Source organism: Somniosus microcephalus, chromosome 11 (assembly GCF_052327205.1).
Source record: "Somniosus microcephalus isolate GS21.2 chromosome 11, FLI_Smic_1.0, whole genome shotgun sequence".
In the NCBI taxonomy this organism is placed as follows: domain Eukaryota; kingdom Metazoa; phylum Chordata; class Chondrichthyes; order Squaliformes; family Somniosidae; genus Somniosus; species Somniosus microcephalus.
In genome coordinates this window covers 201319942-201347712 of record NC_140997.1, presented here as the reverse complement: position 1 = coordinate 201347712, position 27771 = coordinate 201319942, and the positions used below count along the sequence as shown (strand labels likewise).

The window sequence follows — 27771 nt, the reverse complement described above, 5'->3', positions numbered from 1 at the left end:
TCGGTTGCTGTGTGTGTTGGTCTCTGGTCCCAGGAGCGGCTGATTGAGAAACTCTGCGGCTGTTGTCGCTGTTTGAAGGCGGCCCCTTGGAGACGCGCCCTGCTCCCCGAAGATCTCGCTGGGATGGAGAGGTCTCCGGTCCCTGTCCTCCCTCGGGACTGTTTGATCCACATCTTCACTCACCTGGAGCCCGATGATTTGAGACGGGCCTCTCAGGTGAACGAGGTGAGGAACCTCAGGGCAGCGGGGAGCCTGCGGGGCTTGGGACAGAGCAGTGCCGACAGTCAGCACATCCTCTCCCCAGACTCTGAGCCCATATTACCCTCTCCCACCCCCTCAGCCAAGCACTGAAGGAATTCCCTCTCGGAATGGTGCAAACTGATTTATTCAGTTTATTTATTTTTCTTCCTGATGTACAACAGGCAGGGGACTGTAAATATGACAACAACAACAAATCCTTCTAAAGGCAATGTAAGAGCGCCTGGGTCTATGGAGCTTCCATTGTTCCAATCTAAAGAGAAACCCCAGCATAAATCTGGAGAAATTGTGACTGCAGCTCATTTAAATGTTTTTGTCTCCAATCTAAAGGTTTGCACATGAAACTGGCAGAAGCACCAACAAACGATTGGCTTTATACGAAATTGATGCTGGGCCGTGTGCACTCCCTGCTTCCTCTATTCCAGTTGTGCTCTTGCTCTCTCTTGCTAACCAAAGTCACAATGTTCTGTGACTGTGATGATAGTTCATTAACCCTCCTCGTCTTGCCTAACCTTCCTGTAACCTTTGACGCAGTCAATCACACTATCCTCCTACAATGCCTCTCCTCCACTGTGCAGTTTGGTGGGACTGTCCTAGTTAGTTTCCAATCTTACCTATTTGATCATAGCCAGGACACCTCTGACAATGGCTTCTGTTCCTGCCCCTACACCATCACCCAGAGAGTTCCCCTGTGGATCCATCCTCATCTACTGTGATTTAGTTAAGTCCAAAACAAGGGTCTTAAATCTAAACAAAGCAAACTACGTAGTTGTAGGGGCGAGCTGGCTAAGGTAGATTGGGAAACTACATTAAAAGGTATGATGGTAGACAAGCAATGGCTAGCATTTAAAGAATTAATACATAATTTACAACAAATATACATTTCTTTAAGACACAAAAATCCCACAGGAAAAGTGGTCCAACCGTGGCTAACAAGAGGAGTTAAAGATAGTATTAGATCAAAGGAAGAGGCTTATAATGTTGCCAAAAAGAGCAGTAAGCCTGAGGATTGGGAGGATTTTAGAATTCAGCAAAGGAGGACCAAGAAATTGATAGGAAAGAGAAAAAAGAATATGAGAGTAAATTAGCAAGAGACATAAAAACAGATTGTAAACATTTCTATAGGTATGTAAAGAGGAAGAAATTAGTGAAAGTAAATGTGGGCCCATTAGAGACAGAGACAGGAGAAATTATAATGGGCAATAAGGAAATGGCACAGACATTAAACAAATACTTTGTATCCGTCTTCACGGTAGAAGACACAAAAAACATTCCGGAAATAATGGGGAACCAAGGATCTAGAGAGAATGAGAAACTTAAAGAAATCAGTATAAGTAAAGACATAGTACTGGAAAAATTAATGGGACTAAGTAGCAACAAATCCCCTGGACCTGACGACCTGCATCCTCGGGTTTTAAAAGAGATAGCTGCAGAGATAGTGGATGCACTGGTATTAATCTTCTAGAATTCGCTAGATTCTAGAACAATCCCCAAGGATTGGAAGGTAGCAAACATAACCCCGCTATTTAAGAAAGGAGGAAGAGGAAAAAATGGGGAACTATAGGCCAGTTAGCCTGACATCAGTAGTAGGCAAAATGCTAAAATCTATTATTAAGGACGTGGTAACAGGGCACGTAGAAAATTGTAATATGATTAGGCAGAGTGAACATAGTTTTATGAAAGGGAAATCATGTTTGACAAACCTGTTAGAGTTTTTTGAAGATGTAACTAGTAGGATGGATAAGGGGGAGTCAGTCGATGTAGTGTATTTGGATTTTCAAAAAGCATTCGATAAGGTGCACACAAGGTTATTACACAAAATTAGGACTCATGGGATTGGGGGCGATATATTAGCATGGATTGAGGATTGGTTAATGGACAGAAAACAGAGTAGGAATAAACGGGACTTTTTCAGGTTGGCAGGCTGTAACTAGCGGGGTACCGCAAGGATCAGTACTTGGGCCTCATCTATTTACAATCTATATTAATGACTTAGATGAAGGGACTGAGTGTAACGAATCCAAGTTTGCTGATGATACAAAGTTAGGTGGGAAAGTAAGCTGAGAGGAGGACGCAAAGAGGCTGCAGAGAGATATAGACAGGTTGACTGAGTGGGAAAGAACATGACAAATGGAATACAATATGGGGAAGTGTGAAGTCATCCACTTTGGTAGGAAAAACAGGCGACCAGGTCGCCTGAGGAAGAGAGTGTTTGAAGACTAGGACCTCAAACCCGGCACTAAGCTCATGGTCTACAGAGCAGCAGTGATACAAGCCCTGCTGTATGCCTCAGAGACATGGACCATGTACAGCAGGCACCTCAAAGCACTGGAGAGGTACCACCAACGCTGCCTCCACAAGATCCTGCAAATCCATTGGCAGGATAGGCGCACCAACGTCAGTGTTCTCGCTCAGGCCAGCATCCCCATCGAAGCTTTGACCACGCTCGATCAGCTCCGATGAACAGGTCACGTCGTCCGCATGCCCGATACGAGACTACCAAGCGCTCTACTCGGAGCTCCGGCATGGCAAGAGAGTCCCGTGTGGGCAGAGGAAACGCTTCAAGGACACCCTCAAAGCCTCCTTGAAAAAGTGCAACATCCCCACTGACACCTGGGAATCCCTGGCCCAAGACTGCACAAAGTGGAGGAGAAGCATCCGGGTAGGCGCCGAACACACGAGTCTCTTCGCCGGGAGCAAGCAGAAGCCAAGCACAAGCAGCGGAAGGAGTGCACGTCAACCCAAGCACCCCACCCACCCACCCCTTCAACCACCGTCTGCCCCACCTGTGACAGAGACTGTAGGTCCCGCATTGGGCTCATCAGTCACCTGAGAACTCATTTTTAATGTGGAAGCAAGTCATCCTCGGTTCCGAGGGACTGCCTAAGAAGAAGAAGAAGAAGGAAAAACAAAAAAGCAGAACATTTTTTAAATAGTGAGAGACTGGGAAATGTTTGCATTCAGAAGGACCTGGGTGTCCTTGTACATGAACCACAGAAAGTTAACATGCAGGTACAGCAAGCAATTAGGAAAGCAAATGGTATGTTAGCTTTTGTTATAAAGGGTTAGAGTATAAGAGTAAAGAAGTCTTATTACAATTATACAGGGCATTGGTGAGGCCACACCTGGAGTACTGTGTACAGTTCTGGTCTCCTTACCTAAGGAAAGACAGACTTACCTTAGAGGGAGTGCAACAAAGGTTCACTAGACTGGTTCCTTAGATGAGGGGATTGCCCCATGAGGAGAGAATGAGTAGACTAGGCCTATATTCCCTAGAGTTTAGAAGAGTGAGAGGTGATCTAATTGAAACATATAACATTCTTAAGGGGCTTGACAGGGTTAATGTGGAGAAAATGTTTCCCCTGGCTGGGGAGTCTAGAACCAGGGGGTCACAGTCTCAGAATAAGGGGCCAGCCATTTAGGACTGAGATGAGGAGAAATGTCTTCACTCAAAGGGTTGTGAATCTTTGGAATTCTCTACCCCAGAGAGCTGTGGATTCTCAGTCGTTGAGTATATTCAAGACAGGTTGATACATTTTTGGGAACTAAAGGAATTAAGGGATATGGGGATAGTGCGGGAAGGTGGAGTTGAGGTAGAAGATCAGCCATGATCTTATTGAATTGCGGAGCAGGCTCGAAGGGCCAAATGGCCTACTCCAGCTCCTATTTCTTATGTTCTTATGTACATGTTGCCCCTTAGCAATATCATTCACAGACATAGGGTCAGCTTAGATATGTACACTGATGACCTCTCCACCACCTCTCTCGAATCCTTCATTGCCTTTGTGCTCTCAGACTCCTTATCTGGCATCCAGTGTTAGATAAGTTATAATTTCCTCCAGCTAAACATTGGGAAGACCAAAGCCATCACCTTCAGCCGCTGCCAAAAACTGTGTACCCCACCATGGAGTCCATCCCCCTCCCTAGCTACTGCCTGCGGCTGAACCAGACTGTTTGTAACTTCAGTATCCGACTTGAACCCAAGCCAGCTTTTTGGCCCTGTCCCCACTCCATCTACTTCCACCTCTACAACATCATCCACCTCCACCCCTACCTCAGCCTATCTGCTGCTGAAAGCCTCAGCCATGCCTTTTTTCACCACCTGATTTGACTATTTCACTGCTCTCCTGACTCAACCCTAAAACTCTACTGCCCGTATCCTACCCCACACCGAGTCCTGCTCATCCACCACCCCTATCCTGGCTGATCTACACTGGCTCCCTGTCTCCAAACACCCGAAATTTAAAATACTCAGCCTTGTATTTAGATCTGTCTAAGGCCTCGCCCCACCATATGTCTAACCTCCTCCAGTCCAAGCTCTCCATTCTTCTGACTTCAACCTGTAGTGCACCTCGGTCTCCCTTTGCCCATCATCGGCAGCTGTGCTCTCAGTTGCTTATGCGCCTCACTCTGGAATTCTCCAAATCCCTCTGCCTCTTCACCTCCCCCTCTTCCTTTAAGACCCTCCTTAAAACTAAACTTGGACAAGGTTTCAGTCGTTCCTCCTAATATCGCCTCCTTTGGCTTGGTGCCTGTTTTGACATATGCCTCTGTGATGTGCCTTGGGATGTTTTTCTATGTTAAAGGTGCTATAGTTTTGCAATTTGTTGCTGATGAAAATAGTGAGGTCTTGCTCCAAGTCTGGAAATCAGGAGACGAGAGTCTTGAGTAAGCCCAACCAGCAACGATTAGAATTATTTAGCAACGTTGCAAGATTGAAAAGATAAATCAGAGTTGTGTGGTTCTCCATTGACCCCCTCCTCAACTTGGTAACCCTTGTGACTAAAGGATTCACAGGCACCTTAACCTGGTCGTGCACGGGAATGGGCTGTTATTACACTGCTTGAAAATGACTTCATCGGCTGCATTTGTTCTGGCAGTTCCAAATTGACTTGTAGCACTCTTTACAACAAACTGCAAACTATGCATGTTGTCAATTTAATAGATTTTTTGACCGGATTGAAATCCATCAGAGGATAAATATTCATATCTTGTAATTACAGGCTTGGAATGATGCTGCAGAAACACCCTGGCTGTGGAGGTGAGGCTAGTCCATTACTGCCATCCGTTGTGCCCAATACAACCACCTGCATTGTATGTTACGTCCCTTACTGCTGCCTGGACGGTACATTGTGCCCAATAAGAAATAAAAAGAACTTGCATTTGTATAGCGCCTTTCATCACCTCAGGATGTCCCAAAGTGCTTTACAACCAATGTACTTTTGAAGTGTAGGAAACACAGTCCCACAAATAGCAATGTGATATTTTTAGTGATGTTAGTTGAGGGATAAATATTGACCAGGACACCAGGGAGAACTCTCCTGCTCTTCTTCGAAATAGTGCCATGGGATCTTTTACATCTACCCGAGAGAGCAGACTCGAAAGACGGCACCTCTGACAGTGCAGCACTCCCTCAGTAAAGCACCGGAGTGTCAGCCAAGATTTTTGTGCTTGGGTCTCTAGAGTGGGGCTTGAACCCACAGCCTTCTGACTCAGAGGTGAGAATGCTACCACTGAGCCACAGCTGACACACTGCTGCTGTTTATTGTATTAATGATTATTGTGAGGGCATTGCCTTTGTACAAAAGTGTGAGCAAACTATTATTTTGGAAGAATACTCTGACCTCTCTGTTCTTGGTCTCTTACACTGTTCCAATGAAGCTCAACGTAAGCTTGAGGAACAGCATCTCATCTTTATATTAGGCACTTTATAACCTTCTGGACTCAACATTGAGTTCAACAATTTCAGACCACAACCTCTGCCCCTATTTTTTCAGACGGCAGCTGTTGATGATTCTGCCATCTCCATTTGCAACGTTTAATCTCTCCTGCCTTCCATCCTATCACAGACCGTCCCTTTTGTTCTTTCCTCCCCTCCCCCTCTTTCCCTGCCTCTGCACCTGCAGTTCTGACGAAGGGTCCCAGACCTGAAACATTACCTCTGTTTCTCTCTCCACGGATGCTGCCTGACCTGCTGAGTGTTTCCAGCATTTTCTGTTTTTATTTCAGATTTCCAGCATCTGCAGTATTTTGCTTTTGTATTCTTTTGGAAGAATCAGGACAGTCTTGCGCTAACTTCACCCCACTGACCCATATGTAAATGACACAATGGCTTATTGTGATATGATTTATGCCATTGTGTCATACTTGTAAACAAAAGGTTTTTTAAACACCTTTAATGAAGACAGTCAAATATTTGCCCACTTGGAAAAACAAATTCTATTTCCTTACTTTTGCATCCACTGTTACAACAAACTCTGCCCAAATCATTTACAACTACACCTTCAAACTCCCAACTACCTGCCCCTTCACCATCACCTTTTGGAGCTTGTGTCCCCAGCAAAACATTCACTGTCTCCCATCCTGGTATGGAAGGCATCTTTGCTCCTTTAAGTACAACGGGTGCAGGCTTGAACATAGCTGGCACACAACTGGCTTAGTCATCCATTATCAGACCTAGATGGATCAAATTAAGCTTTCCTGGGCCTCATTTTCATTTGTCGAAGCTATCCATTACTCTGCGATTATCCTGGAGAGCAAAGATAACCCCCAGATTCTTGTTTCCACAACTGCCCACACTCTTAAACCCCTCTCCCCTGCCCCCTCCATCTTCAGAACAACTAGCATGAGCTCATGGACTTCTTTGTCGTTAAGATTGAGACCATCTGTTCAGCTGCCTCTGCTGTTTCCGTGCTTACCCACCAAATCAAACTTCTGGCCAGCCCACCCATACTAGCCCCGAGCCAATCTCTCTGGAGTTCCTTCCCCAACTCCCCACATTCCATCTCTGAGCACATGTTGTCCATGAGACCTACATCCTGTTCCCTCAAACCCATTCCCACTAAACTCCTGTCCACCCAACATCACTTCCTAGTCCCCATGTCAGCTAACATTTTAAATGGTTCCACCTTGCCATGCACTATCTCTTACCCATTCAAAACTGTTGTCATCAACCCCCCTCCTCAAAAATCCATCCTCAACCCCTCTGTCCTTGCAAACTATTGCTCCATCTCCAACCCCCCTTTCCTCTCCAAGGTCCGTGAACGTGTTGTCGCCTCCCAAATCTGTGCACATCTCTCCCGCAATTCCATTTGAATCTCTCCAATCAGGTTTCTGCCCTTCCCAAAACCAAATTTACAAGCAACATTCTCTGTGACTGTGGTGCATTATCCCTCCCTGACCTCTCTGCCATCTTTGACATGGTTGACCACTCCATCCTCCAACCCCTCTCCCTCTGTTGTCCAGCTCAGTGAGACTGCCCTTGTTTGGTTCCATTCTTACCTGTCGAAATCATAGCCAGACCACATCCAGCAATAGCCTCTGTTTGCACTTCACACCATCGCCTTCAAGGATCCATCGTTGGCCCCCTCCATTGGCTTGGTGTCCATTTTTTGATAACACCTCTGTGAAGCGCTTCAGGACATTTGTGTATGTTAAAGGCTCTATATAAATGTATGTGGTTGTATGTTAATTCTATGTACTAGATATTGATGGAATTTTTTTTTTCTCCTTTTCACACCAATTTCTTTCCCCTCTGTTTCTCCCCCGCAGGTTTGACTGGTTTCACAAGTACCAGGTGCCCCTTGGCAACTGGGGACATCATAGAGGTTATCACAATTGAGGTTATCTTCACCCGCTTCCAGCTGTGGTTGCTGGATAGCGATCAGAAGCAGGAACCCTGGCCAATTTTTCCCTTCCTTAACAGGAGGGCAGCTATCTCAGAACAGATAGGGGATCAAACTTTGAACATTTCTGCCCTGTACGGCTCTGCTCGTGACTGGATAACCTCACTGACCTGTCCAGGAAGCCTCCTATGTTTTAATTTAGATTTAAGCGCAGAATGGACATATTTTACGGAGTAAGGCGCAAATATTGCAGATTGTTACTAATGTGGAACTGAGTGAATTCCTGTTCAAACAGATTATCATTTAGTGAGTGTAATAAGAGTACCCATCAGAGGACTGGTACGTCAGTGCTGTGCATTGAACAGCGTAAACTGTATCATTTTTAAAAATTCATTTTTGGGATGTGGGCATGTTTGGCAAGGTGGCCATTTATTGTCCATCCCTAGTTGCCCTTGGTGGTGGTGTGCTGCCTTCTTGAACTGCTGCAGTAAAGGTGCCCTCACAATGCTGTTAGGTAGAGTTCCATGATTTTAACCCAGTAATGATGAAGTCAGGATGGTGCGTGACTTGGAGGGGATGGTGTTCCTATGCACCTGTTGCCCTTGTCCTTCTAGGCGGTAGAGGTTGCAAGTTTGGAAAGTGTTGCTAAAGAAACCTTGGTGAATTGCTGCAGTGCATCCTGTAGATAGTACACACTGCAGCCACGGTACATCGGTGATGGATGTTTAGGCTAATGGATGAAGTGCTGATCAAACGGACTGCTTTTTTTTGGGGGTGATGTCGAGCTTCTTGAGTGTTGTTGCAGTTGCACCCAACCAGGCAAGTGGAGAGTATTTCATTACATTCCTGACTTGTGCCTTGTAGGGAGTGGAAATGCTGAGTCACTCACCACAAAATACCCAGCCTCTATTAGCCATGGTGTTTATGTAGCTGGTCCAGTTGAGTTTCTGCTCAGTGGCGACCTCCAGGATGTTGACGGTGGGGAGCTCGGCGATGGCTCAGAAGCAAGAGTGCGACCACTGAGCCAAGGTTGACATCTTATGGGTAAAACATGGCACTGCTGTCTGCAGCTCCCTGTATTCAGCAATGTGTAGTGGAAGGCACGTGTACACAGTAACATTTAATAAACTCAAAACATACAGAGCTGTAGTGAGAAGCACACAGTGTTACCAGTAAGAAAACCATCCCAAAAGCTTTACTTTTGTGATTAAAAAATCTTTACGGAAGACTCTGGGTGACTTGTCTGTACTAAATGTTTGATGCTTATACATGATATTTGGATTTATAGAAGATTGTGTCTGGAACGCTGGATCTTCTGCAATCTCTCCAATACCAATAGTGGAATAAAATCCTGGAAAAAGTATTTTTTTCATCGTTCCAAAACGGAGCAGCACATGGCCTCAGGGCGTAGCATGGCTGACTATACCTGCACAACTTTGAGGGGTCACAGTGGTAAGTGGAAAATGGTTTTGTTTTGTTGCAGTAAAGACAATTCTTAAGTTATCCCTTTTTTCCTCCATTTGTTTCTCTTTTAAACAAGAGTAGAATTTGCAGACAAAATGTGCAGCCAGCACAGGGAAGAAATAGAACAAAAAAAGGGGTGAATCCAGCTGTTCACTCTGAAACTAAGCATCTCAAAAAATGCACTGGCTGAAAGTGAATGCAGTGCACAATCAGGGCTGCTTTTACAAGGAGCAACTATTGAGTGTGTGCAGCCAATTTTGTCAACAACAGTTCACAAGCTGGAACAGAAGGAATGTATATGGTTTTGTATCTGAACACACAGGATTGTTGCCTGGTCTTTGACGTGAGTAGGGAAAGAGTTAAATGGGCTTTGGGTTTCATGCGATACTGTAAAATATAATAAATCTTAACGTATAGGCCGAGGGTTTCTGTCAGCCTCTTTCCCCTCCCCTCACCCAGCCAGTTGTGGTGCAACTCTGGCAGGCCGGAACTTCTGTTTGCCTCCAAGAATTCCCTCTGATCGTAGCCATATTTCTGGCCCCAGTGTTAGAAATCAGGGGTGTCCAAAATGTATATGATTATGCGGATAAAATTATGGCGCAAATAATGCTGTGTTTACGTGATTGTATTAGAACTGGAGACAAATGTCTCTTCAGACTAGTCTTAGAGTAATTAGATAGATGCTTAGAATCTGCCTGTGTTTTGGTTCCCTGCGGATTTTATAGCATTCTGCGGTGTGATGGTCATAAATAATCTTGTTTCCAAGCTAACGATCTGCTGTTTTCAGGTTAGGATTTCAACTTGTTTATGTATCTCTAATTTGACCAACTAAGACCCAATGCCTACGTTTCTTCTATTATTACTAATAACCATGATATAATGCTAAGCTAGGAATTGGAGTTAGCTTTACAAAACCACTTGTAAGGATAATTAAAAGTGAATTAGTATAAAAGACATTGAATGAAAGGAATTTGGGGAGATTAAGGTATCCATATTAGGATAGGGCCATTTGCTAGATGGAAGTGAGATAACTGAAATGGGACAGCTCAGGCTTAGGCCTCATAATTGAAAGAATACAAGACCAGGTCTAGTACCAATTGTACCCAGGAGGACAGGGACAAAGAGAGATAAGGCACGAATTCCAATGAGAGAACCTTCAGAAAGATTAAACAATAAGACAAATTGGATGAGGTCATAAGTACCCTTTTGGGGGGGGACTTTCATCCAAGAATTGAGACAAAGAACTCGATGCCCCATTGGGTAATGAGGTTTTAGGGGAACCTCTATAGGTTAAATGGTCTTGTCAATAATTTGGCCTCAGGCCCACCCCTAAAAAGAGAATAAAAGTAACACCCTGAGTGCTTGCCCACACAGACGGTAGAGGGGAGAGCCAAACAGAAGTTGGGCTGGTCGAACACTCTTTTTTGAGAGTGACCCCATGCTCACCAACTCAGAGGTTCTAGACGAGAGGGAGAGAGGCCGGAAGCCAGAGAACTATTCATGCACGCCAGCCGTCTGTCTGATTGGGATTGGTACCAGCTGCTTGTCACAGTCGCGTGTTTTTGCTGTATAACTAGCATGTTATATTCCATCTTAAACACTAATTAAACACAATATACCCACCATACTGGTTTGCAGTCGATCCTGATTATTTGAAAGACTAGAGATAAGCTACTAATTGGCCTAATCTCTACACCAGGGCCATTTAAACATGGGAGACAGGCTCCTCAGCCTCCCATCAGGGAGTTGTGCCAGTCTTTGGGTGGGTACATGCAGTGGCAGGCCTCGGGCCTACTGCAGTAGGGAAGAGGTGGCTGATGAGCTGCCTGCTTTTTTAATTTTACTGCTACCTGTGCACGGCTGCACTCTGTGTGCTTGCATATACTCCTCATCAAGTTTTCCTGCAGGGTTCTTTCCAAATGCTGAACGCCAGGGTCTAATAGGCAGCTACTGCATCCAGTGTTTGAAGTGCGCAACTGGTGGGAGGCAAACACACCCATGCATCCCTGAGTTGCTTGCTGCCTCTGCCAGCCACAGATTCTCTGTCCCTTCATAATCAACAGTAATACAATAACTCACTGATAGTCTATATGTAACTGGAAGTAATAGGTGCAATGCCCTGATATCCTACCTGTTACTAGTAGTAATTCTATCACCCACTAATACTCACCCTGTAACAGCCAAAATCACTGTGTACTACACAAGGTGCGGTCAGGCTTCCCAGTCAATGCCACTTTTAACAGGCCCCATCTCTCTCTCTATCTCTGGTTTGGACTTAGATTGTGTGTGAAGGTGACAACTCTGAACATGGAGCCTCAGTCAGAGCCAATCTGTACTTCGACTTCAGACATCAAAACTGGGCGGCACAGACTGACCTGAACCAAACCGAGGGATCTCACAAAGGGCAGGGGCTCAGTGTTTGGGGCACTTCTCACAGGGCACATCGTCCTAAACTCAGCTCAACACCAACATTTCTAAACCACTTCCCGGGCTCAGACTCAGTAAAGGAGACTTTTCATAGAATGATAGAACTGACATTACAGGAGGTGCCTATTTGGCCCTCGGTGTCTGTGGCGCTCTCTCTCTCTCTCCTGTAACCCCATTTCCCCTCAGATCCTTTTATATTCTTCCCTTTCAAATACCTATTCCATTCCCTTTTAAATGCTGTTCTAGTCTCTGCCTCAATAACCACTAGTGGTGAAGCATCCCATGGTCTAATAGACCTCAGTTCAAAAATCTTTCTTCTCCCTTCCCCTTTGGTTCTTCCAGTGAGAATCCGCAGTCTCCGTCCCCTTGTTCCCCATTCGCTCACCAGTGGAAACAATGTTTCACTATTTATCCACAATAAAGCCTCCAGCTTTCACTCACCCCATTACTGGCTGCTCCTCTCCCGGTGCCGCTCCCACATTGCTGCTGCTCTGGCTCTGCAGGAAATGCTGGGCCCCATGCCCACCAAGTCTCCCTCTCTTCCCCTGCTCAAGCCCCAATCGCCCTCTCTCCTCACACTCGGGCCCCAATCTCCTGACCCTCCCCATCGTCGACCCCAGTCCACTGTCACTCTTCAACCCCCCGCCCCAATCCCTCGACCTCCCCCAGTTACCCACTCTTCCCCCTAGCTGCCCATCCCTGGCACATAGTCCCTGTTTACCCTAGCCCCACACCACTCCATCTCTCTCATTCCTTCAGGCTCCCGGTAACCAGCTGGTCCCATTTCCGGTCACCTGAAGCAGGGGCAGGTGGTTAGGACACCGAGCCGGAAGCTCGTGTGTGTTGGCAGTCAGTAATGTCACGGAGCGAGGAAGAGGGGACACGGGTGCCGCCGCGACGGAGGATTTAAAATGTAGACTTCTCCCGAGCTGTTATCAGGGTGGCCTCCGTGCTCCCGAAAATCCGGGAGTTAAAATCGCGGGGGATCAGGAACATTATGGGAACGTAGCAGGTTCCCCCAGCTGCCATTTTAATATCCTGCTCACACTGCTGCCGCCAGGCGGGACGGGTTAAAATCGGGGCTATAGTCTCAAAAGAAAAATTAGAAATAGAAGATCCCATGCTGCAAAAAAATTAAAATTCAGTCTGAATATTGCTTGTAACCAGCCATCCCTCCTGATGAACTGAAACTATTAATGGTGCCTATGTCTGTTTTCATCTTTGAAGGCAGTATCTTTGGCCTGCAATACCTGAGTAATCCTGACCATCCATTTGATACTGGGATCTGGAAATCATTGGTTTGTACAGCATCTGGAGACTGTACACTGCGAGCATGGAGCATTCAAGAGGTTGGCACAATCTATTATAAATCCACTTAATGTTAAGCAGTTCAGTAACTTTTTAGAATTGCTGTTAATAATTGTCAATTTAATTAGTCAATGTGCATTATAAAAGTACAATATAAATTGTCAAATACAAGAAAGTATGTACAAAACGGTAACCCTCTTTACATGAGTGCCCTGGTCCTCCAACATTGGCTTCCCCCCAGGTGAGTTTGTCAATCGGAAGCAATGGAGTTGTTATTCAGAAACCTCAGGGTGCCAGTATGGCACATAAAGCTAATGTATGTCTCACAGTGTCAGTTGCCATAATTAAATGGGTGTATAAATTAATCTATAGTAAGTGCAAAGAAGTGACCCTGACGCCTTGTAAAACACTAATGGGATCACACATAGATATGTGAAGAGAAAAAGATTGGTGAAGTCAAGCGTAGGTCCCTTGCAGTCAGAATCAGGGGAATTTATAATGGGAAACAAAGAAATGGCAGACCAACTAAATACATACTTTGGTTCTGTCTTCACAAAGGAGGACACAAATAACCTCCCCGAGATGCCGGGGAACATAGGGTCTGATGAAAGGGTGGAACTGAAAGAAATCAGTATTTGTAGGGAAATGGTGTTAGGAAAATTGATGGGACTGAAGGCTGATCAATCCCCAGGGCCTGATAATCTGCATCTCAGGGTACTTAAGGAAGTGGCCCTAGAAATAGCAGATGCATTGCTGGTCATCTTCCAGAACTCGATAGACTCTGGAACAGTACCCATGGATTGGAGGGTAGCTAATGTTACCCCACTATTCAAAAAAGGCGGTAGAGAAAAAGCGGGGAATTATAGACCGGTAAGCCTGACATCGGTAGTGGGGAAAATGCTGGCGTCCATTATAAAAGATGTAATAGCAGAGCACTTGGAAAGCAGTGACAGGATCGGACAAAGTCAGCATGGATTTACAAAAGGTAAATCATGCTTGACTAATCTACTGGAATTTTTTGAGGATGTAACTGGTAAAATAGATAAGGGAGAACCAGTGGATGTGGTGTATTTGGACTTTCAGAAGGCTTTTGATAAGGTCCCACATAAGAGATTAGCGTGCAAAATTAAGGCACATGGGATTGGGGGCAAGGTATTGACTTGGATAGAGAACTGGTTGGCAGACAGAAAGCAAAGAGTTGGAATAAACGGGTCGTTTTCTGAGTGGCAGGCAGTGACCAGTGGGGTACCGCAAGGATCGGTCCTAGGACACCAGCTGTTCACAATATATATTAATGATCTGGACGAGGGAATTGGATGTAATATCTCCAAATTTGCAGACGACACAAAGCTGGGTGGGAGGATAAGCTGTGAGGAGGATGTCGTGAAATTCCAGTACGATTTGGACAGGTTGGGTGATTGGGCAGAAACATGGCAAATGCACTATAATGTGGATAAATGTGAGGTTATCCACTTTGGTGGCAAAAACAGGAAGGCAGATTATTATTTGAATGGCAATAGATTGGGAGAAGGGGAAGTGCAAAGAGACCTGGGTGTTCTTGTGCACCAGTCGCTGAAGGTAAGCATGCAAGTGCAGCAGGCGGTTAAGAAGGCAAATGGTATGTTGGCCTTTGTAGCAAGAGGGTTCGAGTACAGGAACAAGGATGTCTTGCTACAGTTGTACAGGGCCTTGGTGAGACCACACCTTGAGTATTGTGTGCAGTTTTGGTCACCTTACCTGAGGAAGGACGTTCTTGCCATGGAAGGAGTGCAGCGAAGATTCACCAGGCTGATACCTGGGATGTCAGGAATGACGTATGAGGAGAGATTGTGTCGATTGGGCTTATACTCACTGGAGTTTAGAAGATTGAAAGGGGATCTCATCGAAACCTATAAAATTCTGTCAGGCCTGGACAGACTAGATGCAGGAAGGATGTTTTTGATGGCCGGGGAGTCCAGAACCAGGGGTCATAGTCCAAGGATAAGGGGTAAGCCATTTAGGACTGAAATGAGGAGGAATTTCTTCACCCAGACAGTGGTGAACCTGTGGAATTCTCTGCCACAGAGGGCAGTGGAGGCCAGTTCATTAAATATATTCAAGAAAGAGTTAGATATGTTTCTTGAGGCTAAAGGGATCAAGGGATATGGGGAGAAGGCAGGGACAGGTTACTGAATTTGGATGATCAGCCATGATCTCATTGAATGGCGGAGCAGGCTCGAAGGGCCGAATGGCCTACTCCTGCTCCTATCTTCTATGTTTCTATGAAGTATTGTTACCATATTTCAAAAAGATGAGAAGAGGCAATGAAAAGGATTCAGCGAAGACAACAAAGTTAATTGCAGGCTTTAGTTCTTTGGGTACTGAGAAGAGATTGAAGAAGCTAAACCCCTTCTCATTAAAAAGATTAAAAGGGGAGATTATTCAATTAAAAAAAAATTTAAAAATGGATTAGATGAAGTTGATATTCAGAGATTTTGTGAAAGAACAAAACAGAAGTCATGACTATGAGCTAAACTTCAGGTAAATACTTTCTTTGTACTGAGAATAGTCAACCTGTGGAATAGGCTGCCATTCAGTGTGGTAAATACCGACTCCAGTGAAGCATCTATTCCCGGTCCAGCAGAAAGTAAAGGGAAAAGGAAAACAAATCTTGGAAAATGGAGCCAGCTGGTTGGGCTAAATAGTTTCCTCCTGTTGCTACATCCTTATGACTATGGATTTTGTTGAAGTTCATTTATTTTGAAAAGTTATTTCAGCACATGCGCTTCATAACATTTCTTACAAAACTGTATATGGGACCTATGGCCAGAAAGCTCGTTCACTTATACTTCATTAAATCACCCAACACATCAGTAATGTTCCTTTGTTTCAAAGGGTGAGCAAATATGGTCAACTCCAGTGCAAGAAGAGCCGTTGGTGAAATTAATAACTGTTCCACAACAAGATCTTGCGATCAGCGCAGACTCAAAAGGAAAAATCAAAGTCTGGAATGGAGAGACGGGAGATGAATTGGCCGTATATGCTACTTCATCTACAGTTTGCAATTTGGTGACCTACAACATGGATAACCAGCTCTGTTTAACTGTATGTCAATTTATATATTTAATACCTTCTGACAAAAAGTCATCGACCTGAAATGTTAACTCTGTTTCTCTTTCCACAGATGCTGCCTGACCTGCTGAGTATTTCCTGTTTTTATATTATATATTTAATAATATTAGTGTACTAGAATTTTAAAATGTGCTTATTAGCTGTCTGTAGTTACAACTATTGTTAAGAAAAGTTTAGATCAGATGCCAGACTTTCAATTTGTTTTTTTAAGAGCCAAATCATTTGTAATGTTCTTTGAAATTGATTATTTTTAATACTTCTGTTTATTTGTCCCTTTAGATAGATACTTAGGCCATCCACAGTTATGTTACTTCCTCCATGAGGATTGGGTCAGTGACTTCTCCATGGCTATGGTCAATATTCCATGACTGGTCAGATATATTTGAATGCAGTAGAACTGATATGGCCCTAAAAAGTGGTGTGTGTAATAGCCCAGCTGAGAATTTTTGACTTTGAATGTCCATTAGAGAATGCATTCAGATTGGGAGTCCAGCATTTTAGAATTACTGTATTTCTTTGGCTATGGGTTTCAGGCAACAAAAAATTCTGCTACATGTTCAATGTTTGTCCTGGTTGCTTGCCCAAAGTTGTGACATATGTGACACAATGAAGGACAGGGTGCTTTACAGAAGATTGAAAGGTACAGAATTGATTCCTTTTGGCGGAAAGTGAAAATGTAAAGGAAAACTTTCCCGTCATTCCCAATAGAATGTGGCACGATTTCACTCGTGATGATAATACAGGAAACTTCGCGATATCCGGCACCGACGGGACCGGCGTGATGCCAATCTATGAAAACTTCCAGACAGACCAGCACTAATGTTGAAGGATACGGAGGTTTTCATCTCCGTATCTGACAACACTGTTGCTTAGCAACAGCTTGTAAACAGTCGGCCCGTACCTTGGAAGCGTCTCTGTAGCTTAGCAACAGCTTCAGAGAGGCTTTCCAGAGACTGACTGACTGTTTAAAAAAATGCTAGGAGAAGAAAAAAAACCTGGAGAAGAAAAAAAACCTAACAAAACGGCTGCTGATTTCTGCCGTTAGATCGAGGTTTCCAGACATACAACTTCCGGATAAACCAAAGTTTCCTGTATGGGCAACAGACATTAGCTGGCATTAAGAATTCTATTTCATTAACTCACTGGCACAGATGGTGTTCAGATTTCCTAATCTTTGTGAATGGTTTGTGATGATTTTTCCAGTTTAATCTTTCTATCTTATCCTGCAGTCCAGTGTCCATGTCCTACTTAACTCTTTCATACTGTGTCTAAAATTATGGCCTAGAAATTGCGGCCGGAGGCGTACCTCCGGATAACGCCTCTGACCCGTGAAACAATTACGAAAGTACCTCCTGGTGGCCAGGCTGCGAAGAGTTGTGGTCTCAGGCCTTGAGGCGGAGGGCAGCGTAATGGCCCACAGATCCCAGGGACGCAGTCAGTTCAGAATCATTTACGATGGGAATCCCCTAATGATATGCAATGGAATCCCGAAATGTAAAAATTATACAATTAACAGAATTTTTTAATTTTAATCATAATTACCTTCATTCCACCAAACTCAATAAAAATTTAATTTGTTGATAATTTCACACATCATTAAAACTGTAATCCAGGCCAATATTTGCATAAACTCATTTAATAAAGTGTATGTGCATAATTTTGGATATGTAAATGTTTAAGCCTTAGATATCCCCTTACGCTGATGCAAACGGGTCCTATGCCTGCTGGCATCAACTGTAAGACTTACATGGACAATTGCTGGCCGGTCACGGGGCAAATAGCCCAACTTTGCACCAGCGATTGCTTTTTCGGCACCCTTGCGGATGGCCTGTCAATGCATACGTTGACAGGCCGCAAGTTACAGATTTCGTACATGCACAAAGCGCAAAAGGAATTGCAGAACTTGCGGGGTATTTCAAAGGGATTACAACAGCATACACAGAGCACATTGTCACAGACACTGCACTTCAGGGCCATTATTTTCCTTTTCTGATTCTCCCTAATCAGTGCTGCCTTTTCCAGTTTTCCTACTAGTTTTTTTCCCCCAGGATTTTTCTTTGTATAATTTCGATTGCTATGCTACAATTTTTGTTTGATAAGAATCAGGACATGAAATAATTTGGAAGCTGTTCATGACAGTTCAAGTTGTATCTGCACTCCTGGAAGTGAAGTGCCAAATGGCCATTTTTCATTATGCTTTATGTTCTTAATCAATATAACTGATCTTCCATGCTTTTGCTTATGGGGAGTGGTGACAATATCCCTGACATTAGTGGTGCAAGCTGATGGCAGTGAGGGTGTGGAAAGACAATGAGAGCAAAGGCCACATGGGCAGAGAGGCAGGCTGTAAATCATATATGCGAGATGATCATAAGCACATTGGGCAACAGAGTTAGCACAGTAATTAAGGACAAGAAGAATAAGAGATCCAGAAGTGAAGGCTGAGGATGCTGAGAAAGGAATGGCTTGTGTAGGCAAAACTTGGTGAATATATGGCAAGATATAATTGGCAAGTATTAGGCTTGTTTTTATTATGTTATAAAGCATTTTTGTAGAAATATAAATGGGTGAGGAAGCATGTTAGCTTGTAACTTTTCCTATTGAGAAAATCACATGGTTATTTGAGCCAATCAGGAAACCAGGACAGCTGTTTTGCACTACAGACACATTTCAAGTGTGAACCTTGCTAAAAGTAAGACTTTGATTTAAAAGCTAGATATTTATTACTTATTTCATAGCTAGATGTTGAATTAAGATTGTTAAAAAAGTGTTTCACGTAAACCTGTTTAGGATATAAGGGAATAATAATGGTCAAAATACTTAAAATATTTGATTATTCCATATTAATGTAATTTTGCTTTGACTCCAATAAGAACTTTTATTGCTTTGATTCTTGCACTTTTAGTAATTCTAACATTAAATTAATTCCTGTTCAAATACCTTAGAACAATGATTTTATATCTGGCATCAGTGTCATGTGTGTTCATCTTGCTTGTGTTTTGTTGTAAATCTAGAAAATCCCTTGTTTCAGCACTGGTATTAATCTTTCGGAATGTATTATCTGGTGGATTTTCTAATATGACTTCTGTTTCTTTAACAGATTATTGTGATCTCCATATGTTTGAATTATACTTAAGTTATTTACATTATCGTTTCTATGTAATGAACAAGGAACTTTACCCTAATTGTGATGATAAATATAGCAATATTGCAGTTTCAAATTCGAACTTTGCCAAATTAAAAATTTAATAGGTTCATTTAAAATTTGGTAAAAAAAATCGTAGCATCTTTTGGTGATGTATAACGGGTTTAATATTTGTTTTTCATTGTAGGTTGGCACTGGAGGAGGTGCACTTATCACGCTAACCATTCCTAATCTCAGCCGGGTCTCTCACTTATCACTGATTGACGCTCATGCAGTAGATTTTCTACTGGTATCACCAGATCAGCAGTGGATCATTGCTGGTACAAAGGAAAGTAATATCTCTGCTAAGGTAAAGTTACCCCATATGACCCTGTAACTTGTCTTTTACAAATATAAAATGCTATAATATTAACTATGTCATTGGTGCTATAGAACGAGCAGCACTCAAGTGTTGTTGAAATCAGCCCTACTCTTTAACCATTGCATTGTACTATTGCTCACATTGATGCAGAGCAGTTTCTAATGTGCATCACCACAAAGGTTATAGTGTAACTCAAGAATCAGGTTGGCACTAAAACTAGATGGCAGTCACCTCCAGGCTTCATACTGGCTGTGATACAACTCCAGCCCTGTGCAAAGCCAGGCTTAAAAGGTTACAAGGCAATTCATTGGACTGGCTGGGAACGCTTTAAGTATCATTTTCGGCACTTTAAATATGGGGGCAGTGCTGATGTTCCTGCCTGCCCTCTCCTAATATTAAAATTTAGTCAGTCAGTAACTGAAGCTCTAACATGCATGCTTGCATGTGTACATAGAGCGTTGTTGTCATTAGGCAGTGTGTGAAGTGCAGGCAACAGTGCAACTTGATTCTTCCATCAGAGGAGTCATATAAAGTTGCCAGAAAAAGTAACAAGCCTGAGGATTGGGAGCAGTTTAGAATTCAGCAAAAAAGGACCAAGACATTGATTAAGAGGGGAAAATATAAAGGATGTGATAACAGGACACTTAGAAAATATCAACGTGATTAGACAAAGTCAACATAGATTTATGAAAGGGAAATCGTGTTTGACAAACCTACTGGAGTTTTTTGAGGATGTAACTGGTAGAATAAGGGAGAACCAGTGGATGTGGTGTATTTGGATTTTCAGAAGGCCTTTGATAAAGTCCCACATAAGAGGTTAGTGTGTAAAATTAAAGAACATGGGATTGGGGGTAATATACTGGCATGGATTGAAAATTGGTTAACAGACAGGAAACAGAGTAGGAATAAATGGGTCTTTTTCGGGGTGGCAGGTGGTGACTAGTGGGGTACCGCAGGGATCAGTGCTTGGGCCCCAGCTATTCAGAATATATATCAATGATTTGGATGAGGGAACCAAATGTAATATTTCCAAGTTTGCTGACGACACAAAACTAGGTGGGATTGTGAGTTGTGAGGAGGATGCAAAGAGGCTTCAAGGCGATTTAGACAAGTTGAGTGAGTGGGCAAATACATGGCAGATGCAGTATAACGTGGATAAATGTGAAGTTATCCACTTCGGTAGGAAAAACAGAAATGCAGAGTATTATTTAAATGGTGATAGATTGGGAAATGTTGATGTACAGAGGGACCTGGCTGTCCTTGTACACCAGTCACTGAAAGCACTGAGTACAGGAGCAAGGATGTCTTACTTAGAGTTATACAGGGTCTTGGTGAGACCAAACCTGGAGTACTGTGTGCAGTTTTGGTCTCCTTACCCAAGGATATATTTGCCAGAGGGAGTGCAGCGAAGGTTCACCAGACTGATTCCTGAGATGGCAGGACTGTCTTATGAGGAGAGATTGGGTCGACTAGGCCTGTATTCACTAGAGTTTAGAAGAATGAGAGGGGATCTTATTGAAACGTATAAAATTCTGACACGGCTAGACAGACTGGATGTTTCCTCTGGCTGGGGGGTCCAGAACGAGGGGTTAGTCTCAGGATATGGGGTAGGACATTTAGGACTGAGATGATGAGAAATTTCTTCACTCAGAGGGTGGTGAACCTGTGGAATTCTCTACCACAGGTTGTGGAGGCCAGGTCACTGAATATATTTAAGTAGATAGATTTCTAAACACAAAAGGCATCAAGGGGTATGGGGAGAGAGCAGGAATATGGTATTGATACAGAGGATTAGCCATGATCATATTGAATGGCGGAGCAGGCTCTAAGGGCCAGATGGCCTACTCCTGCTCCTTATCCATCTATATATATATATATATATATATATATATATAAAAGGATTGATCTGTCTGTCTATCTGTCCTTCGGTGCATCTGTCCGGCTATACACTCGAAAGTTATAGAGCGTACCTACACATGCGTTACATCAAAAGAAAGCTTACCGTTCCAGGACGGTCGTAAGCGTATTTACTTTTCGGTCGGACAAAAATTGTTTGCGCGTTATACAAAAAACGTTCAAAATTAAACTCATTATCTGCTAATTAGCATTGATTGACTGATGTCAAGGTCGACCAATCCTGTGCCGTCATGATTGACCAATCCTACAGTTCAGTCACCTGATGGTTGGCCAATCGGTGTGTGTGTGGGCGGGACTAATTGTTTTCATCTCAGGGATCTGGCAGCCATTGCTTCAACTACTTCCAGCTCAAAATCTGCTAATCCAGCTTCGAAAAAGTATCTCTTTTAAAAATAACATAAGATTTACCAAAAATGTTTTATAAATACTTTCACTTTCATCTTTCAAGGTATTAAAAGGTACAAATGTTGCCCGGCAGCAGATTCACAGAGGGACACAGAGACAGGGCCCGAAGCCTGGGACTCGATTTAAACCGCCCGGCCCAAAACAGCCCTGGCAACGCGGGGCCCCCCCCCAGCTAGTTTATCTATCTACGTTGCTATGAAACCAGCATCAGTAGTATAACAGAATCCTAACAGATTTATAGGTGTAAATTTTACAATTTAGTGCATCTGGTGCAAAGCTTCACATCAGGCATCCGTTTGAAGAGGTCGGTGTGGTCGATTTGTGGCCTACAAAAGTTTCCATCCAGTTAAAATTGTCACTGTACCATAAAATTTACCGTCGTCATTAAGAGCTCAAAGACATTAGTTCAAAAAGACGATGTGCAATTTCTACAATGGCTACCACTTTAATTTTAAAGAAATTAATTTTATTTATAAAAGAAAACGATACTGTGGCTATGTTGTGTCCACAAAGAAAAGTTTGTACCCAATGTCGGTAGGTCATGGGTTCAAGCCCCCCTCTAGGACTGACACATAATCTAAACTTCAGTGCATTTCTGATGGAGGTGCCATCTTTTGGGTAAGATGTTAAACTGAGTTTCCAGGTCAGGTGGATGTGAAAGATCCCCTGGCCTACTTTAATCCTCAATTAACATCACCACCAAAGATTATCTGGTCATGCATCCCATTTCCTGTTTGTGGGACCCTGCTTTGTGCAAAATAGCTACTATGTTTTGCCTCTAACACAATATAGTTTATTGGTTATGAAGAGCTTTGAGTTGTCCTGAAGTGCTATATAAATGGAACGTTCTTCCCATCTGTTACCCAAATCAAAACTGGAACAAGATGTGATTTAAAAAAATATGTTTCAGTATCAGCTTTAGAAATTTACAGAAAGTTATTTTGCTCAGAATATTACCTAGATTTTGAAACGGAAAATAACTTTTAGGGTTAATTTTTTTGTGTAAGGTCACAGCTTTATTTCATTGATGCAGAGAAATATCTCATCAAAGCTCACTGTATGTTTTTAAATACAATAGACTTTCAAAAACAGAGACATTTTCCCCCCCATTTCCAGTTACAGTCAGAGGGAGGACTTGCAAATTAAATTCTGAATGGGACCCAGTTCTTTCTGAATTTTCTTAATTCGGGTCTCTGCCCTTTTTGCTAAGTGTTAGAAAGATTATAAAACCAAACTTACATCAAGGGAGTTATTTTAAAGAAAATTGTGTAGGTCAATAAAACAGACTGCACATTTTGTTATTTTTCCTAAACCTGCTAGACAATTACTATGATGGAATAAACTAAATTTCTTAAATTAAATATGCAACTAAATATACAGTCTCATAGGAACGAAGCCACTAAAACAAGATGCGTTCCTTCCAGGTGTTGCGGACAGAATGTTTAATGAACCCTCTTGATGATGACAGATTGACAGCAGATTCTCTAGAACTAAACCATTGTTTCACAGCTTGCTGGTTACCAAAAAAGACATCCAGAGTGGTTACTATAACCCACAGCAATGCCATGTCTCCTGAAAAAAGTATCGTTACTCTTGATATCACTCTTCAGAAAACAAATCGCAAACTGGAAATACAAGGTATTAAAGACTTCTACTTAATGGCATAACATAATACAAAATGATGTTGGAATCATGTGAATTTATTCATAGTTACCGCAGGCTTTGTTTTTGAATGTTGACAGTCATTATTTGTTATTCTGCAAGCTTCAGCTTCTTGGTTCAGCCCAGTGTAGTAGTCACTTTACAGTTTATTTATGTATATATTTATGTTAGCTCAGATTAACTATACATGGAGAGCAAAATAAGCCTCTCTGATAATTCAGTTGATTAGTGCACTACAACATAGCCTGATGGTCTCACGCTCCATCCACCATTTACACCGGGATAAGTGCTCGCAGCCAGTGTAGGGACATTATAATTGGCCTCAGTGCTCATGAGGTGCCTACTCCTGACAGCTATCGAGTGCAAATATGTGAACATTGGGTGATCGCACAATTGGGCTCACAAGTGCTGTTCACGGACCATGGCCAACTACCCCGCCTGCACTCAGTCTAGGCTCACACATGAGGACTGTTCACTTTAATGACGTACTGGAGGGCAGCAGTGCACTTGGATGCAAACCTAAGTGTTTTATCATGACCAGTCAGATCTAACAGCTGTGTGTGTTTGTCTAAATTTCAGTATGATCCGTATCTTCATAAAGCTGCAGAAGCTGGTACAACTATTGATTTAATTAAGTAAATCTAAGAATGGGACTGAGGTGAAGCCTTGGGCCACGATTTTGCCGGCACTCAGAGGCGGGTCAGAGGTTAAAGTCCTATTGATTGACGGCAGGTCCCGAACCCGCCGTCAACCCGTCTCCAAACATCCTTTCCGAGTGTCAGGTCCCTGATTTGCGAATGGACCTGACACCTAGCGGCGGGAAACAGATTAAAGGCAATTACCTACCTATGAACAGGTACTTGTCAGTAGTGTTCAGCCTGTTTTTTGATTTTCCCGCTTCTGGATCAGGTTTCCCGAAGTCCGGACACCACACCAGGTAAGTGTGGCGTGTTGTGAGTCTGGTGTAATGTTTGTGAAAAGATGACAGCTGCAGAAGTGGTGTGAAGGATGCAATATTGCACATGGTGAGTTTCAGAGCAAAGAAAATGTTGGTTACTGCATTTTTAAAACATACACAGATTTCTTCAGCTTACAAGTTTTTAAATCCAACTGTATGTCCAGTGCCACCTTATTGGGAGAACCTCTCTCACCAGTGACAGATCACTTCTGTTATCTCACCTGCAGCAGCCATCTATTCTAGCATATAGAGGGAGTCATTGGAGAGCCTGAGTGTAAGAGTTCATCTTTGTGCAGTGATTGTCAGTGTTTTCAGCACCTCAATGCTGTCAAACACTGAGAAATCAACTGTCAAAATAAAATTGTGCATGGTCCCTTTAAGGAAACCGGCAGATGACACGTCATCAAACGCGTAGAGCAGGCTTAACAAGGTCAATCAAGGGAAAATCACCTCTGTGGAGCGGAGGCAGCTGGGGGCGGAACCGGAACCCAGCTGATCCTCACCCACCCCGACACCGAACGCAAAATCGCAGCCTTATTGTCTCTTCTACCGATTGTCACTCTGAAAGCTACACTTTGAACTGTAATGTACTGCTAACTTAATTTTGATATTCTGTTTAATTTATAAAAGCTGAACAGGTTGGAAATTTCACTTACAAAGATGTTGGCTGGAGTAATGAGATAATTCTGGAAGGCCGTGGAATTAATACCATCATTATAGCACAAGGCACAGAACTGAAACTGTTTTCCATTGATGGTATACAGCTTGCCAGCTTTCGTGACCATAAGGAAACTATCAGTGGAATTTCTGTGGTATGAGTTTATGTAATCTGTTGGACAACAATTAAGTAGCAGTGCTAATTTTTAAACTGTTCTCACATTGTTATTTTTTCTATAAAGGATCCCTTCCGTGTGGTCACTGCATCAATGGATTTATCGCTTAGAGTATATACATGGAAAAGGCAACCAAACAAATGTTTCAGTCTTGAAAGTAATTACCATTTACTGGGGGGATCTCTGCTGAGGTCCAGGTACAGTCTGTTTCCTAGTATTTTCATGAATAATGGTAGTATTGAGGAATGACAATTTGTGCTTATATAACACCTTTAACATAGTGCAATGTCCCAAGCCACTTCACAAGTGGAGTAGGCGAGAAAATGAGAACCAAGCAGGAGTTAGGGGAAGTGAGCAAATGCATGGTCCAAAAGATAGATTTTGAGGAGACTTTTGATGATTAAATCCCTCTACCTTGCTCTAGAAAAAGAAATGTAGATTATAGAGGAACTAAAGCTCTTGTCTAAGTGGTGTGGTGAAGTGAAGGAAGAGGATGCAGGTAGTAGAATTTGACAGATTGGAGTTTGTGTAGGTTTTGGAGAAGTCAGTTTGAAGATGACTCATGGATGAGAATTTCTGTGGCAATGAGATAAAGAGGTAGACAATGTTATAGAGGTGGATGTAGATGGCCTTGATGATAAAAAGGTTGGGTACGTGGGCAGCACAGCCTGGGTCATTAAGATTCTATGGTTGCACAAAGCTGGGTTGAGCCTGAGCAAGCAACTTGGGAGGGAGATGGAATGAGGGATAGTGTGGGGAATTTCTAGCAGGAGTGTAACAGAATTTCTTTAGTCCTGCCAGTGTTAAAGCTCACGAAATTCTGGTTCATCAATGACCAGACAGCACAGTAACAATAGTGGAGTTAAAGGTGGTTGTGGAAGCTAGCCCCATACTTATGGATTTGTTGCTAAGGGGAAGAATGGGGACGGGACAAGGATGGAACTTGGTGCATGCCAAAGGTGATTGTACAGGGCAGGAGAACCCATTGCAGATGTACAGGCTCCAGAGTAGAACCCTGGGGGAGCAATACCATAGAGGGGTAGACCAGTCCCCCTAAAACAATCATTAGTGATATTGTGATAAACAACAACCTGGTGGGAACCTAATTTTAAAAGACTGTATTTTTCAAGAACAAGTAGTATGTAGTTTTATAATATAACGATTTTCTTTTCACAGGGGATTTATAAGCGTAGTGTGTGACTATGTAAGCATTGTGGGTGCTGTTCAATCAAAGGATGGAAAAGACGTTCTAAAAGCATACTGCTTCAATCTGTAAGACTCTTCCATCACAGAGACTTACTACACTACAGCATGAATACAACATTTACAATTTGTATTAAAAATGTGGACTCTATTGAATCAGACTGTTAGCTAGTCGAGATTTACAATCTGGTGATAACAAAATGTGCATGCTCTTGTACATGTAATAGGCTGTGTATTTTATATTGACTCTGGCAAGCTGAAAAACACAGAAAATTGCAGGTTAACTAGTTTCTGTGGATGTCACATTGAATACAAGTTCCCATGTAAGCTGATTTCATCTAACCTTTTTATCCACTATGATAGCATTTTATTGGTAAAGCAACACAGAATAATTGAATGCTACCAAACATTTCTTTCAATTCATGAAAAGATTTTTTAATTGGGTGTTTTGCATAAATGCAATAATCAATACATTTTCTGGAGTCAAAAGAGATAAAAAAAAAGATACAAACAAAAATAAATGCACTTTTAGTCATAGCAGGTCTTGCACTTACTGCCTGGCTATCCTATCTGGCGAATTCAATACATCTGGTCATTTGTGGCTGGGACGAGGAAATAATGCCTAAAGTTGTTGGACTGGTTTACTAATGTCCTTCAGGGAAAGGAACCTGTCTCGCCTATGTGAGACTCCAGTCCACACCGTGGTTCACTCTTAATGCCCTTGGGGCAACTAGGAATGGTCCATAAATGCTGCTTTGGCAGTGTCACTCCTATCTCATCAACAATTTTTTTTTTTAACTCATAAACTGAGAATGCATGTACATTTTTATACAAACAAATAGTGAACCGATGCAGTGCAGATTTCGCACAGGTTTGAAAGCTCAAATACAAAAGCAGATTCCAATTCTCGATCTGTGTGAAGGCAAATCTATGATTAGAAGATCAATTTCTTAACAGCAACTTACATGGCATGTTATATAGCAAGGAGTATGGTTATAGTAAGCTATTTTCAAAAGTTACGTAACTGTATTAAATTAACACATCCCAGTAACATGCAAAATGTACTTTATAAAATCATATCGCCACTCATGTCA

The 27771-nt window shown here is 42.8% G+C and overlaps 1 protein-coding gene across 1 annotated transcript; it reads left to right on the top strand.

Moving 5' to 3' along the window:
• fbxw12 (F-box and WD repeat domain containing 12) lies at positions 1-27771 on the top strand. Its single transcript, XM_086001698.1, has 10 exons — positions 1-225; positions 5262-5299; positions 9172-9335; positions 13002-13123; positions 15957-16166; positions 19526-19687; positions 23446-23659; positions 25272-25453; positions 25541-25671; positions 26651-27771. The coding sequence occupies exons 1-10, from the start codon at positions 124-126 to the stop codon at positions 26748-26750; spliced, it is 1425 nt and encodes a 474-aa protein (XP_085857824.1). The 5' UTR covers positions 1-123; the 3' UTR covers positions 26751-27771.